At 34.4% G+C, this 14,809-nt stretch overlaps 4 protein-coding genes across 6 annotated transcripts; all 4 read left to right on the top strand.

The window, feature by feature from the left end:
- The first annotated feature begins 2,228 nt into the window (after positions 1-2,228).
- LOC111791645 (probable calcium-binding protein CML30) lies at positions 2,229-2,962 on the top strand. Its single transcript, XM_023673050.1, has one exon. It carries the CDS (start codon positions 2,367-2,369, stop codon positions 2,955-2,957), a length of 591 nt encoding a protein of 196 aa, XP_023528818.1. The 5' UTR covers positions 2,229-2,366; the 3' UTR covers positions 2,958-2,962.
- A 3,975-nt stretch (positions 2,963-6,937) lies between these two features.
- LOC111791093 (NAC domain-containing protein 100-like) lies at positions 6,938-8,082 on the top strand. The gene is made up of 3 exons (XM_023672295.1): positions 6,938-7,147; positions 7,225-7,508; positions 7,588-8,082. Exons 1-3 carry the CDS (start codon positions 7,000-7,002, stop codon positions 7,888-7,890), a joined length of 735 nt encoding a protein of 244 aa, XP_023528063.1. The 5' UTR covers positions 6,938-6,999; the 3' UTR covers positions 7,891-8,082.
- Positions 8,083-8,818: 736 nt separating this feature from the next.
- On the top strand, positions 8,819-12,165 carry LOC111791158 (dihydroorotase, mitochondrial). 3 transcript variants are annotated; one of them, XM_023672397.1, is made up of 9 exons: positions 8,819-9,019; positions 9,100-9,177; positions 9,447-9,592; positions 10,003-10,184; positions 10,297-10,433; positions 10,526-10,691; positions 10,820-10,936; positions 11,542-11,702; positions 11,794-12,165. In XM_023672397.1, exons 2-9 carry the CDS (start codon positions 9,148-9,150, stop codon positions 11,986-11,988), a joined length of 1,134 nt encoding a protein of 377 aa, XP_023528165.1. In that variant the 5' UTR covers positions 8,819-9,019; positions 9,100-9,147; the 3' UTR covers positions 11,989-12,165. The 3 variants fall into 3 exon arrangements, with proteins under 3 accessions (XP_023528165.1, XP_023528167.1, XP_023528166.1); XM_023672399.1 differs by having other exon boundaries at positions 8,820-9,019; positions 9,100-9,128; XM_023672398.1 differs by lacking the exon at positions 9,100-9,177 and having other exon boundaries at positions 8,820-9,019.
- Positions 12,166-12,724: 559 nt separating this feature from the next.
- On the top strand, positions 12,725-14,719 carry LOC111791160 (vesicle transport v-SNARE 13-like). The gene is made up of 6 exons (XM_023672401.1): positions 12,725-12,842; positions 12,955-13,081; positions 13,215-13,273; positions 13,360-13,548; positions 13,795-13,965; positions 14,382-14,719. The coding sequence occupies exons 2-6, from the start codon at positions 12,988-12,990 to the stop codon at positions 14,529-14,531; spliced, it is 663 nt and encodes a 220-aa protein (XP_023528169.1). The 5' UTR covers positions 12,725-12,842; positions 12,955-12,987; the 3' UTR covers positions 14,532-14,719.
- Positions 14,720-14,809: the final 90 nt, after the last annotated feature.

The following is a 14,809-nucleotide window of genomic DNA, read 5'->3' as shown; positions in this document are numbered from 1 at the left end:
TAATTTGATGTGAAGCAATTAAATGTGTATTTGATGAATTAATATAATAATTTATAAGTTATATACATTTAATTTAATCTCCGAATTTTTCGGGAGTTTGTTATGCAAGTTGCAAGAGAAAGAGTAAGCCGTGGGCGATGATATCTAAGCATGGAAAGACGATAAAGCCCATTTAAATAAATAAATAAATAAAGTCAGCGTATTTTTCCACAACCAGCCACGTGATCCGGGCCCTCTCTTGCCACGCAAGCAATCACCACCAACCACCACCACGATGGCTTTTCTCGGTTTGCCACACCAGCACGTATATACGGGTGGACCCCACACCGGTTATATAAAAATCGTAGTAGTTTAAATTTAAAATAAATAGAATAAATATAATAGAAAAAATGTATAAAAAAATTTTAATTAATGGATTTTCATTCTAATTATCACAAAATCATTTAAGTTAATTCAAACTTATTCCAACTTTTAATTATATTTTTTAAAAAAATATTACGAGAGACATTCTCTTGATTCAGAGGACATGTCACGTATAATTATCAGGCGAAATACAAATTTATTATATATTATATATTTTATCGTCCAATCTCATACAATTTCATTATGTATGATATTTTCGCTTACTCGCAAACAAACAAATCAATAAAATAAGAATTTAGTGAGGGGAGTCGTCTAAGCCCATATTTGCACATCCAGACTACGTAAAGGTACAACAATTAGAGAAGCCCATACATCAAGCCCTTAATAATTACGAAGCCTAGAAACTCACTTACACGTCTTGTGAACACATAAAAAACAAGAATAATCAACGAACTAAATAAGAATTTTAAACATTTTAAGAAACCAAAATTAGAATTGTTTAAGCATTTGTTTGCTCAGTGTCTCCTCGCTCTAATACCATTTATAACAATTTAATCTCACCGCGATATTGTTCGTTTTAGCCTGTTACATGTCGTCGTCAACTCTACGATTTTAAAACGCGTCTAATAGAAAAAGATTTCCATACACTTTTGAAGATTGCTTTGTTTTGATCGAAGTCTAAGTCTTTCGGTATATATTAATTTAGACAATGTTTGGGAAAATGCTTAAAAGAAAGGAAGAAAAGGACGTTGAATTAAAGTAACGTGGTTGGGCAATGAAATAAGAAAGGCTTCATTTCACTGAAATTTCTTGCATTTGGAACTTTGTATGCGCGTGTGAAAAGTGATAGATACCCACTCTAAATTATATACCCAACATTATTTAATTTCTACCATCATTTTATACCTTATAATCTTCAATTATTCAACTTACTCCATTTAATTAAACTAATCAAATTTGACTCCGTCTTCCATTAATCAAATCAAACTATTTTTTTAATCTTATATCTTTACGACCCTCGGTGTCTCAAAGTCTTACTACAATACTTATAAAAATATATATGTAAATTCATCGAAAACTCTTGTATTTGTCCCGTCATTAGTCTTAAATACTGCTGATAGATAATAAGCTTGAGTTTTGTTTCACGTGTATTTGAATTATCCAATCAATACTAAGGTAAGATTAGTCGTGTAATATAAATTTCAAAAACCCGAATTTAAAAAAATGTATTTTTGTTAGTATTTACTCGGTAAGTTTAAGAAAGATTTTGCATTGTGTCCGTCAATCCCACGAACCAATAATACATTGCAAAACTTTTCTTAATCATGGTATGTTTAGACTCGTTCTCTTATGGATATGGTCTTGGTTCATTCATGTACCTCTCATTTACTTGAATGTCAAATATATAACTAGATTTGGACGTGAAAGATTAAAAAATAAATAACTATGAGATCTCACATTAGTTGGAAAGAGGAACAAAGCATCCTTTATAAGTTTGTGGAAATCTACTTATACCGGCACTGAGTTTAACAACAATGCGTAATAGGCTAAAATAATGAGGCTAACAGCAGTGAGCTAAGGTTGTTATAAATGGTATTAGAGACAGATATCAGGCGGCAGTGTGCCAGTGAAGACGCTGGCACGCTAGCCCCTAAGAGGGTGGATTGTGAGATCCTTTAGACCATTATAAATAGTATCAGAGCCGACAACGGGCTCTGTGAACGAGAGGGCGTGGGCCAAAACGATTTTTAAAAAAAACCCACTTGTTATTTTCTCCTAATATGATAAAAGGAAAGAAAAAAAAGGAAACTTGAAAATGGATTGAAGTTTCCCAAACACATCAATTCACGTTGAACATTATTGTATCTTAATGGCACCAACACACGCCGGTAAGTTTCCAAATTTCAACCTCCAAAGCTGACCACAATTATATAAACCCATTCCCCCCATCACCAATTCACCACATTCCCTCCACAAACAACACAACTACAAAATCAGTATCCATGTTCTTCAAACTCGAGTATCTACTCACAATGCACAACCCACAACCCACCATCAATCTGCAGCTCATCCCGTCAACCACGACAACGACACCGCCGCTCGTTTTCATCGATCGGGCATCGATCTTCGCCGACACAATACACGACCTCATCTCTCTAGTCTTCTCATTCTTTCAATCGCCCCCAAAAGAGAAGGCTGCACCACAAAGCAGAGCCTCGCAATCAGAGGGCAAGGAAGATTGGTTAATGAGCAGAGAAGAAGTGAAATCTGTGATGGAAAAATTAGAGCTTTATTGCAACGAAGAAGAGGATGATGAAATTGATGAATGTTTTGGAAGGGATGAAGTAAGAGGCATGTTTGAAGAGAATGAACCGAGCTTGGAAGAGTTGAAGCAAACGTTCAATGTGTTTGATAGAAACAGAGATGGGTTCATTGATGCACAGGAATTGCACACAGTTCTGGGCCTGCTTGCCTCTAATAATACCATATTCATCCATGACTGCAAATCAATGATAGCCAGATTTGATCATAACAATGATCAAAAAATTGATTTCAATGAGTTTGTAAAGTTTATGGAGGTTGCCTTGTCCTAAATTTCTTATTTGCATTATCATTTTGTTTACCCATGATTTCGTTCGCTCGTACGATTAAATTACAAATTTTGTCGCGAATTTTATGTCTATTTAAAAAAAATAGAACCAACCAAGCCCATCAACTGGGCGTTCTTTCATAACATCAAAGCTGGACGATTTGATACATATTTTAATCATGGTGGAAGTATCGCATACAATGAGTTTGAATAAGACTTAAACTACAAATATATGCAAGTCCGTGATATCTTAGAAGATACAGTAATTGCTTTTGTGTCGTTTGTGGGCGTATGCAGCAATGACTTCTTGCCTAACTCAATGTACAGGCTGTTGTAGATGTCTATTAAATTCTAGTTTTGTTGGGTACTCGTTCATGTCTTCAATGATGATGGATGTTTATAGGTTGTGTTACCATACATCGGTAATGTCAGTTATAAATTCTTTTAAAAAAATTAATGTTCGTAATCATTATAAATGTAGGGTTGAGTTGGGTTGTGAACGATGTTTTCGAATTGAACGGATTGACTTGACTAAATACGTTTCAACATATGAATTGAATCGAGAAAGTATTTAAATGATGTCAAAAATATTTTTGAAGATATAGGTTGGACCAACTTTCGAACGGATAAAAGTTGTTTTACTTAATTTGTTTGGAGTAACAAAAGTCCAACAAAAATATCTTAAACAAAGGCGTGAGATTATTCTCTTCATAAATTCCGATTGGTTCATGTCCTGTCTACGCAACTCTTCTCCTTCTCGTTTTGGTTCTTGTTCTTGTTTTTGTTCTTCTGAAGCTCTTGCATGTGGAAGGAGACTTGAAGTGGTTCAGCCAAGGATGACTTGCCGACAACCATTAACTTTTGGTCGGCTAGTCGTTTCTAGCTATACAACTTCCTCCTTCTTTCATGGAAGCTCGTTTCTCATGCCAAATCCATTCTATTACTCAACCATTTTTTCTTTTTCCCACCTCCTAACCTAATTTTCTTTATTATTTTCTCGAGTTTTGGGTTGATCGAGTTGGTGACTTCAAAAGAGTTGTGTTGGGTTGTGTAAAGAAATGTTTTGTTCCCCTCTTCAATCGATGTGCTCTTGAGGGCCAGCCATCGACATGAGATCTCACAATCCAATCCACCCCTTGAGTCCAACATTCTAGAGTGTCTAGCTGTGATACTATTTGTAATAGCCCGAAATCGCCGTTAGTAGATATTATCCATTTAGTCCGTTACATATGGTCGTTAGCCTCAGAGTTTTGATAAGAAATGTTTGTTCCCCTTTACAAAAACTTGGAATCTCATAATTTGTAATTAGTCGGTTGACTCTAAAAAAAAAAAAAAAAAATAAAGAAAGAAAATTAGTTAAATAATAANCAATCCAACTTTTATGGTTTGGATTGAATAGTCTGGTTGATCAAATTATTAAATCATATGAACCCCTTAAATTTTATAGAACAATATGGTTTCGTCCTCACCTAATAATTTCTTCGGGTACATTTTTTGGTTCCATTATTGTTCTTTATTGGTTCTTATCTACAATTTCACCTCGTAAATAATTGATTTTTCATCATTTATTTATCATTAATTATTACCGTGGTACAATTGTATCGTATGACTACAACATATAACTCTAAATCCCGATGTGATAAAGAATTTATTAGAAGTGCTACTACAATGAAGCCGATCTTGAAGATATTTTTAGATCACCGTAAAAAAAACACAAGCAGTAATTATCAATTTTTTTAAAAAAATTCTGATTGGATATTGAGTTTTATATTTTATATTTAGGGTAAGAAGATTAAAAAATATTATTAATATTTATTTAAATTTGTTAGATTATAAGGTAGAAATTAATAAAATAAAATATTTAAAATCTAAAAAAATTCCGCACGACTGCTTAGAAGTCAGATTACGGAACCGCAAATTTTGATTAATATCTAATTGGGTTGCCTAACCGTTGTCACACACAACCCATGCTTTTCCACCACTTGTGTGATGCCACGTGGAGAAATGTGGAGCAGCTGTCGTATGGATGTTACTTCCCCTCCACATCAGCAGCTCAAGTCTCTGATTGGTCCAAGCTTTCATTGAAAGAGAACAATATGGATGTACAATCAGACGTGGCAGATATCGAGTATTGACTGAGTGATTGATTTACAGCCGTGTGATGAAGAGAAGAGTTTGACGGTTGAGATTGAAATTTCAGAAAATGGAAAAAAGCAGCCACGCTGAATTCAATGCATGGGTAAATAATTTCCAATATTAATTTTTATGAAACCAATAATGGGAAGTATAAACCCAACGTACCAATAATTGTAATGCCACTTTATTTACGCCACAATTTTTTTATTTTTTTATTTTAATTTTCTTTAAGGAAAAAAAAAAAAAGCTGGATTTATTTTGCCAGAAAAGAATAAACGACAAAAAATAAATAATTAAGATAAAAAGAGAGAATATTTATAATTAGAAAGAGGAGTATACTTTTCCTGTATATAAAGAAAATAATTGATCAAACTTTGTAAATTAAAAAAAAAAAGTTTATTTTTTAATTTAAATTATATATACATCGCCAATAGAAAACGGACATTAATTATACATAATTAAATTTTAAGTGAAAATAGCCCACAAAATAAACTATTTAATATAGTGTGAAATATGTTCGTACTATATTGTCGGAATAACTGGGCTCAGTTATCCACGTGGCATTCAATCAAGTCCCAAACGTGGAGGGGTGTTGATTGATTGAACTTAGAGGGATATATCCAAATCGAGAAAAAAAAAAAGTCTCAAATTTAATTATAGAAGGATATTTAGATAAATAAAGGGTATTTTAGTCCTTTCACATGTTATGAAAAGTATAGAAGTGGAGCCTGAAGTCGTCATTTTAGGTTAGGTAATGCATATTGGCTCCGTCCATGCCATTGATGTGAATACTAATTTCAAAAATTCCAAAAATGCCCAATTAATTGATCTTATTTTATTTTGTGTATAATAAAAATGATAAAATTTAAATTTAAATAAATCGCTTGATTTACCCAAAAATAAATAAATAAATAAAACTCCCTCCTTCCAACAAATTTAATCAAATATGTCTATTATTTAAAATATTTTTATTTTAAAAAATTAGATAAATTATTCAATTTCGATATAAATTCAAAAAAAAAAAATCCTTTCATGTTAAATAGTTAAAAAAAAAAAAAAAAAAAAAAAAAAAANTAGTTTGAATAATATCTATTAAAAGACAAAAGGGTGTTTATAGCCTAAACATACTAAATTATACTTAATTATACTAATTCATACTTATGGACAAAAATTGTTGGTTGACATAGGCTAATCACATGACAAATATTTTTGAATAAATTCAGATTAGGTTACCTATTTAAAAGTAAAACCTAACTTTTTAATTTTGTGTTTAATTAGTTTCTATAAAATTAATTAATTATTAAATATAATTTTAAAATTTATATTTAAACAAATCTATTAATTTTTTTAAAAAATTGAAAGTTTAAATATTAAATTTGTAATTTGAAATTAAAAAACTAAAGTTAATCTTAAAAAAAAAAACATTAAAATTAACCTTAAAAAAACATGGAAAATATGGATATCTTCCACACGAAGACATTTTTATATAGTTATAAAGTAGAAGACTTTTTGTTTAGGCAGATAGCAACTAACACAATGACTTTTTTTTTTTCATTTTTTTTTTCACTTAATTAACCAAAATTACACCATTCCCCCACAATTTCAATTCTATTTTTTTTTTAATTAATTGCCCAAAAGTTAAGCCATTAAAATAAAATGTATTTTATTTGCATTAATTTTAGAGTTATTCCTTGTGTAGAAATGGCCATATTTCATGCATCTCGTACAATACATGCATCTAAAAAAAAAAAAAAGTACACATGTAATTGGATAAGATTTGATAAATAAATAAATAATTAATTTAAGAAAAATAGTAAAATTTGAAGCTTTTGCATCTGTCCCTACAAAAGGCTTCTGTTCTAATTTTCGGAGCAAAATAAAACATTCTTAAGAAGGAAGATCAGACGGTGATGGAACTGCCACCTGGATTTCGATTCCACCCGACCGACGAAGAATTGATCACACACTATCTTTCCCCGAAGGTCCTCTCCGCCTCTTTCTCGTCTCCGGCCATCGGCGAAGTGGATCTGAACAAGTGCGAGCCATGGGATTTGCCTGGTAATTCCTAGCTATTTGGTTACGTGTTCAAATGGGTGAAATTTTCGATTTTGAAATTTGGGTTTTGTTGTTTACAGGGAGAGCTAAAATGGGTGACAAAGAATGGTACTTTTTCTGCGTGATTGATAGGAAGTACCCACGGGGGTTAAGGACGAACAGAGCCACACAGGCAGGGTATTGGAAGGCCACTGGCAAAGACAAAGAGATTTTCAAAGGGCGAACGCTCGTGGGTATGAAGAAGACTCTGGTTTTCTACAAAGGCAGAGCCCCTCGTGGTCATAACTCCAATTGGGTCATGCATGAGTACAGATTACACTCCAAATCCTCTGTTTATTCTCTCCTTCCTGGAAATTCTTCACAGGTTCGTCAAAATTATACCTTTTTCTTTCCTTTTTTGCTGCTGTTTGTGATAGATATGGTGTTTGGGTTGGTGGGTGCAGAAGGAATGGGTGATATGCAGAGTGTTCAAGAAGAGTGGGAGCTCTGTGGGGAAGGGGGAGATGGCGGTAAGCTGTTCATCCTCTGTTCTTCCGCCGTTAACAGAGTCGGATGCATCGCAGGTGACCTGCTTCTCCAATTCAATGGAGGAGGATCAGAACGAGGAGGGTGAGTTTTGGGTGGGGCTTTTGGAGGAGCCCCAAAATGAAGGGCGGTTTTGGAGGTTGGAGGTCACTTCTTCTGCCAACCACGTCTCTTATCCATCGCCTCCTGATGATGCCCTTGATTCCCTTTGGAATTACTGATAATCCTCTTACCATTACTGTATCTAAGTTTGGTTTGTATTATATTTAGATTTAGTTTTTATCGTTTGAAAATGTTGTTGTGTAATAGTTGTTTTGTGTTTTAATGTTTTTCCAGTTTATTATGACTTGATTTAGCTGAGTAATGTTATGAGATCGTGAACTTCTGGAATGGAAAATATACGTTTTTCTCCTTTGGGGCCTAGCGTCTTCTTTGACACACCAATACCACTGTAACAATTGAGCATATCATGGTCACCTTCATTAGAACATTTGTCATTAAAAAAAGTAAAATACTTTATTCTGTTATGGAAGGGAGTGAGTTAGGTCACCAACCTAGAGATAATAGTGATCAACAGGGACACGACAAAACAAAATGGATCGGGGAATATTGACAATTTTAATAACACATGACATGCTATACATGTGTTTTATTATTTTAAGTCCAAAAAAATATTTAATGAAAGTGACTAGAAGTTGTGAAATTTAAGGATGTCCATTTTAACCATGAATTTTTTTTTTCCTCCTTAAATAAATAGGGTCGAGGTCGGGATTATATTTCCTGTCTCTATTCCACTCAATTTTCCCTTGACTATATTAAAAAATATAAATTAGTTAGCTTTCAAACTCTAATTATAATTTTTAAATTAAAAATTATGTTATAAGCTTTATTTAATGGTAAAGAAAAATTATTAGAGAAACTAATAATTTATTATGATTTTTTTAAATAAAGATTATATGGAAAAGTAAAAGCTTTAAAATAATAATTATTATTATTTTTAAATAATAAACCATAAAAAATTTCAGATTCCCGCACAATTTAACTTTAAAAGTAAAATATGTTTAATTATCAGGGAGTTGAAAAGACTAATGTAGTCATATACAAATGGGAAAGTTTAGGGCGATTTTCGTAATTTAGCAAAAGAAGTGATTCCAAAGCTCGTCTCTCTGTTTGGGCGGCGTAACCCAGCTACGAGCAGGGGAACTGGTGGCTCTCCAACTCCGGTGGATTCAACCCCTCACGGCAGCAGATCTGCAAGTGGCATGTGACCTACGAACAGCTCGTGCCACCCCCCAAGGCGCAACGACTCCCAGTTTATCTTCTCTGGCATACGAGCGACGGCGGCGCTAGGTAACCTACGCAAATAGATCAACGACGGGGGAACTAGATAATGCATCTGTTATTCTGATTTTATATTTTCATTTGAACAGAAGAAAAATCGTTTTAAAGAAGACTCAAGGTTGTCTCTGGATTTTACTATGACAAAGACTTTGGCCCTTCCGTTCCAAGTACATATGCGTTTATTATTGATAGAATCCATTCTATTTATGTTCAATTGGTACTCGGTACTTCATTTTGTTACCATCATTTGTTCTTCAATCAACATTAGTGATATCTTATTCGAGCATTATAGGATGTAATTTGAACATTATCGTGTTGTGTTATATTTTTATAGTTCCCTTAATCTGCTAAGAACTATATCAGTAACAATGAACTAAACTTGATTGAATTCAAATCTTTGCTTTCCATTCATTGATTGATACATTCTTTATGGTAGCCACTGAAATCACCTGTGCAAAAGTTTGAAGGACTCAAGTTCATAAGGCGTCAGGGGCCAAAAATGCAGCTCACACTTACTCAGCCTGATGATTGGCATCTTCATCTTCGTGATGGCGATCTTTTAAAAGCTGTTCTCCCTCACAGGTAAATTTATCATGTCTATTCTAAATGATTCTATTTTAGCATTCATTCATGGCTTTGATACTGTGAGATCCCACATCGGTTAGGGAGGAGAACGAAACACATTCTACATCAGTTGGGGAGGAGAACGAAACACCCTTTATAAGGGTGTGGAAACCTTTCTTTAAGAGACGCGTTTTAAAAACCTTGAGGGGAATTCCGAAAGGGAAAGCCCAAAGAGGATAATATCTACTAGCAGTAGGCTTGGGTCGTTAAGATACCATATTAAATAAACGAGTTTTCTTCTAAAGCTAATTGATAATGAGATGATTAACTCATGTATCTTGTATAAGATTATGAGTTTTCTTCATCTTTCCTATGTGGGATCTTTTAACATTTTCTGTTCATTCTTGTACTGAACTATTAATGTGCAGTGCAAGTAACTTTGGAAGGGCTATTGTGATGCCAAATTTGAAGCCACCCATCACTACCACAGCTGCTGCTGTGGCTTATCGAGATTCTATCTTGGAAGCATTACCGTCCAATAGCAACTTCACTCCTCTTATGACCCTTTATTTGACAGATACAATGAGCCCCAACGAGATCAAGCTTGCCAGTAAGTCTTAGCTTCCAACATTAATTCTTGGAAGATATTTTCCATTGAACTTCATATTTAGTGATTCTCTGTGGTTATATTCTATTTTTTAAACATGATGATGCATTGGCAGGAAGAAGTGGGGCTGTTTATGCTGTAAAATTGTATCCTGCTGGTGCTACAACCAATTCCCAAGACGGTGTAACAGATCTTTTCGGAAAGTGTCTGCCCGTCCTCGAGGAGATGGTTGAACATGATATGCCTCTGTTGGTACTTTTTCTGATAGAACACTTTATTTCTCCAATATATAGAGAATCAGTCCTCGGGTTTTCCTTTTAATTTAGAAAGAACAATCTTTGTAGGTTCATGGCGAGGTAACAAATCCTGATGTCGACGTGTTTGATCGTGAGAAGGTCTTCATTGAAACTGTGTTGAAACCTCTGATTGAGAGGCTTCCAAAACTGAAGGTGGTGATGGAGCATATCACTACTGCAGATGCTGCTAAGTTTGTTCAGTCTTGCGAAAATGGTATACATCATTATTTTCGTTGAAGTGTTTTGGTTAGTTATCGCTCTTTTATTCCGTTCTTCAACAGTGGTATCACTTTTCGTTATAACGTAGAATTACTAGTTTATGAGTTTTAAAATACTTCACAGGACTTTTAGCAGCAACAGTCACTCCACAACATCTTCTTCTCAACAGGAATTCTCTGTTTCAAGGAGGATTGCAGCCACATAATTACTGTCTTCCAGTACTCAAGAGAGAGACTCACAGTATGTTCCAACTAAATTTTGTGCTGATTCTTTATATTTTGGTCTTCTTGTTTGTCTGTGTCAATAGCATTCGTGAAAAATAATCTGTAATGGCTTAGGCTCACCGCTAGGAGATGTTGCCCTCTTTGGGCTTTCTCTTTTGGGCTTTTCCTTAAGATTTTTAAAACGCGTCTGCTAGGGAAAGGTTTCCACACCCTTATAAATGGTGTTTCGTTCTCCTTCCCAACCAATGTGGAATATCACATAATCTCCTAACAATTATCAGATATTCCTATTGAAGTGGGAAGCTTTTTGGAGGTTAGAATGGATTAATCTCAACAGACGCTGGCTTTTGACTTTTTGTAATTGATCTTAGAATCACAATAGTTGATCTAGTGATCAATAAGGCTTTGAGCGAATGGGTTCAAGTGATAGTAGCAAGCCACCAAAGATTTAATACCTTACGAGTTTCCTTGCGTAGAAGGGGCTTGATAGTTATCTTGAGACGATGATATTCGAGATGTGTATTAGCTGACCCAGATACTCACGAATATAAATTATTGGCGACTTTTCACTATGAAAATCGAGAATCTCCCCTAAATGAAAGCTCTCGTCCTCTCATATAGGGCAGGCAATTGTGTCAGCTGTGACCAGTGGGAGCAAAAAGTTTTTTCTTGGAACGGATAGCGCTCCACACGATCGACGAAGGAAAGAATGTGCTTGTGGTTGTGCTGGTATATACAGTGCCCCTATTGCCTTATCATTATACGCAAAGGTGTTTGAAGAGGTATACTCTTCATCCTCATATGCTAATAATTTGTTCACGCCTTCATTTTTATCAAATCATCACTCTTTTTGTTCCCTTTTTCTGTGCCAAGGCGTGTGCTCTTGACAAATTAGAAGCTTTTACAAGTTTCAATGGACCAGACTTCTATGGGCTCCCCAGAAACACCTCAAAAATTACACTGCAAAAAGCTCCATGGAAGGTCCCCGAGTCATTTTCTTTCCCCTTTGGGGACATTGTTCCAATGTTTGCAGGTGAGACACTTGAGTGGCAGCCATGCATCAACTAAGACTAACAAGTTCCACTGTTGCTCACACAATATAACACCACATTCTAGACATCCTCCTTTCTCTGATCATCTAGACCCATCTTGATTTCCCATGATATCAACTTTTTTGGATCTTTGATATTGTTGGTTTGCTAATAAAATTCCCAAATTTTGTTTTTGGGACTTCATTAACTCGCATATGAACGATTTTGTTTTAAGTTTCGTTTGTATTAATGTTTTTTTTAGTTTAACATGCGAGAGTAAAAAGATTCAAACTTTTGATATATGAAATAGGGATTAAACTCGTCTTCTATCACGCAAATAGAATTTGTTATTTATGTTATTATATCAAATATATTAATAAAATTTTTGTTTTTCTTTTTTCTTTCTTTAAAATATCTCGTGCTTAATATAAAAATATATTATTTGCTTGACCAAAAACTCTAACGGTAAATTTTCATTTATTTACATAGATACTATGTTCGGGAACAGAAAATATCAATATAATATTTTTTAACATTTAAGAAATCTATTAAATACAAATTAATTTTAAAAATTATCATGAAAATCGATATTGTTTACATCTAATTTTAAATAATTTTAATTTTTATATGAAAACAAACAATGAAATTTACTGGAAATGGGTAGGAAATGAACTCAGTCAAAATACCTATAAGTTCATACCATTATTTCTTATTTCTATAAAGTTTTATAAATATTAATTTCTCCCTAATTTAATTATTTCTTTTTCGAAGTCAAGTTCAACACACGCTTGCTTCCTCTTTAGCTCATTCTGCCACCGCCACCGTCACCGGCTCGCTTCTCTGTTCATCTCTGCAACATTTTCCAACCTTTCCGATCCTCATCGATAACAGGTTTGTTCTCTTGGTTATGTGCAGAGAAAAAGAAGCTTTTTCAGCTTTATCGAATTTAGTTTGCCTTCTTCGTCTATCGACTGCATTCTAAGAGAATAATTCACCTCAACAGCTGCACTGAGGGATTCTCAATACTCCGGACACCATGAGCGAGGTATTCGAAGGCTACGAGCGTCAATATTGCGAGCTTTCTGCCAATCTTTTCAGAAAATGCACCTCCGCCAGTGCCCTAGATGGAGGTATCACGATCTAATTCTTCTTTTCTGAGTGTCCATGTTCGTTTTGAATATTGCAATTTTTGTGGATTTATTACTGCGATTGCGCAACTTTTGGAGCTTGATTTTTTTTTTCTTCTTCTTCGTAATTCTGTAGAGCAGAAGAAGCAAACGCTTTCTGAGATAACGGGTGGTATTGATGAAGCAGAATCTCTGGTATTTGTACATGTTTCTGGTACTAATTGAATTGGCTTGTTACACTAAATTATTGGATTGACATAAATCTTATTGCAACTCTTTAGATTCGGAAAATGAATCTCGACGCGAGGACTTTGCAGCCGAGTGTGAAGGCTAATCTTCTTGCTAAGCTAAGGGAATATAAATCAGATTTGAACAATCTCAAAAGAGAAGTAAAACGAATTACATTTGGCAACTTAAATGCAGCTGCACGCAATGAGTTGCTGGAATCTGGATTGGCTGATACCATCGCGGTATGAATATATTTAGTGGCTTGTACTCTTGCAAATTGTTAAAATATTAGCAGTTTTTTACTTGTTTGTGAATCAATAAATTTAAGCTACTTTTTGTTGGGGTGATGGAGTTCAAGAAACTGTTAACAGCATAAGCTTCTGATCATTGTTGAAACTAATTTATTATATTTACTCCTTTGATCATTGCTCCTTTAAATTTATGGAACATTTTTCTAATACTGAGGATGAAAACATATTGTTCTTTAGGTCTCAGCTGATCAAAGAACTAGACTAATGAGCACAACAGAGAGATTAGGCAAGTCGAGCGACCGGATTAAGGATAGCCAAAGAACTATGCTTGAAACTGAGGACCTTGGAGTCTCAATCCTAGAAGATTTGCATTCACAGAGACAACCTCTTTTGCGTGCCCATGACACGGTAATCCTTCTCCCACCCTACAAAACATTGACTGCTTTCAGCATTTCATTAAACTCAAAACTTTTTTTGACTGAAAATATAGATTAGTATCAAGTTGTGATTGTAGCTGCCCAAGCACACCGCTAGCAAGTATTGTCCTCTTTAGGCTTTCCCTTTTGGGCTTTCCTTCATGGTTTTTAAAACGCGTTTGTTAGGGAGAGGTTTTCACACACTTATAAAAAATGTTTCGTTCTCCTCTTCAACCGACGTGGGATCTCATAGCTATTTTATCACAAATCATTAGTTTGACTGGAAAGATATGGCATCGTTCGGTTGCAAATCTTTAGTTTGTTTTTCTTATTGAGATTAGAGGACCAAAATGAAGTGAACATGATCATGTAATTGCTTCTTTTTTTTTAATCTTCCTCTGTTTGCAGCTTCATGGTGTGGATGATAACATAGGCAGAAGCAAAAGAATTTTAACCAATATGTCAAGGAGGATGAACAAAAATAAGTGGACAATTGCCTGCATAGGTACTGTTCTTGTTATTGCCATCATTGTGATATTGTACTTCAAACTTAAATAGGTAAAGACATCCTCTTTTTGGGTGTGAGCTTGCTGTTGGGAGATTAGTTGATGGTCTTTTTTAACTCACTTCTTCCTCAACTGTTACCTGTTCTCTGGAATGTATAAAGAATGCTCTTGGGTTTTGTCATGGATAGTTTTTATCCTTGTAAACAATAGAATACAAGGAAGCTCTAAGTATTTCAGACTAGGACAATTTAAAACCAAAGTCGAACTCTTTTTATAGTACTTATAGTCATCACTTGATTGTTTGATATTTGAGGTATAAGATATAATTCC

The sequence above is a fragment of the Cucurbita pepo genome, chromosome LG03 (genome assembly GCF_002806865.2).
Source record: "Cucurbita pepo subsp. pepo cultivar mu-cu-16 chromosome LG03, ASM280686v2, whole genome shotgun sequence".
NCBI lineage: Eukaryota > Viridiplantae > Streptophyta > Magnoliopsida > Cucurbitales > Cucurbitaceae > Cucurbita > Cucurbita pepo.
Note: the sequence above shows the minus strand (reverse complement) of the source record. Positions and strands in the feature narration are given on the sequence as shown.

What these genes read in the sequence shown, in the direction of transcription:
- LOC111791645 (XM_023673050.1), top strand. Translation starts at nt 2,367, where the DNA reads ATGTTCTTCAAACTCGAGTATCTACTCACAATGCACAACCCACAACCC.
- LOC111791160 (XM_023672401.1), top strand. Translation starts at nt 12,988, where the DNA reads ATGAGCGAGGTATTCGAAGGCTACGAGCGTCAATATTGCGAGCTTTCT. An exon ending in GATTGGCTGATACCATCGCG is followed by an intron (nt 13,549 to 13,794) that starts GTATGAATATAT and finishes ATTGTTCTTTAG; the next exon opens with GTCTCAGCTGATCAAAGAAC. An exon ending in TTTTGCGTGCCCATGACACG is followed by an intron (nt 13,966 to 14,381) that starts GTAATCCTTCTC and finishes CTCTGTTTGCAG; the next exon opens with CTTCATGGTGTGGATGATAA.
- LOC111791093 (XM_023672295.1), top strand. Translation starts at nt 7,000, where the DNA reads ATGGAACTGCCACCTGGATTTCGATTCCACCCGACCGACGAAGAATTG. An exon ending in CGAGCCATGGGATTTGCCTG is followed by an intron (nt 7,148 to 7,224) that starts GTAATTCCTAGC and finishes TGTTGTTTACAG; the next exon opens with GGAGAGCTAAAATGGGTGAC. An exon ending in TTCCTGGAAATTCTTCACAG is followed by an intron (nt 7,509 to 7,587) that starts GTTCGTCAAAAT and finishes TGGTGGGTGCAG; the next exon opens with AAGGAATGGGTGATATGCAG.
- LOC111791158 (XM_023672397.1), top strand. Translation starts at nt 9,148, where the DNA reads ATGACAAAGACTTTGGCCCTTCCGTTCCAA. An exon ending in AACATGATATGCCTCTGTTG is followed by an intron (nt 10,434 to 10,525) that starts GTACTTTTTCTG and finishes CAATCTTTGTAG; the next exon opens with GTTCATGGCGAGGTAACAAA. An exon ending in ACTCAAGAGAGAGACTCACA is followed by an intron (nt 10,937 to 11,541) that starts GTATGTTCCAAC and finishes CCTCTCATATAG; the next exon opens with GGCAGGCAATTGTGTCAGCT.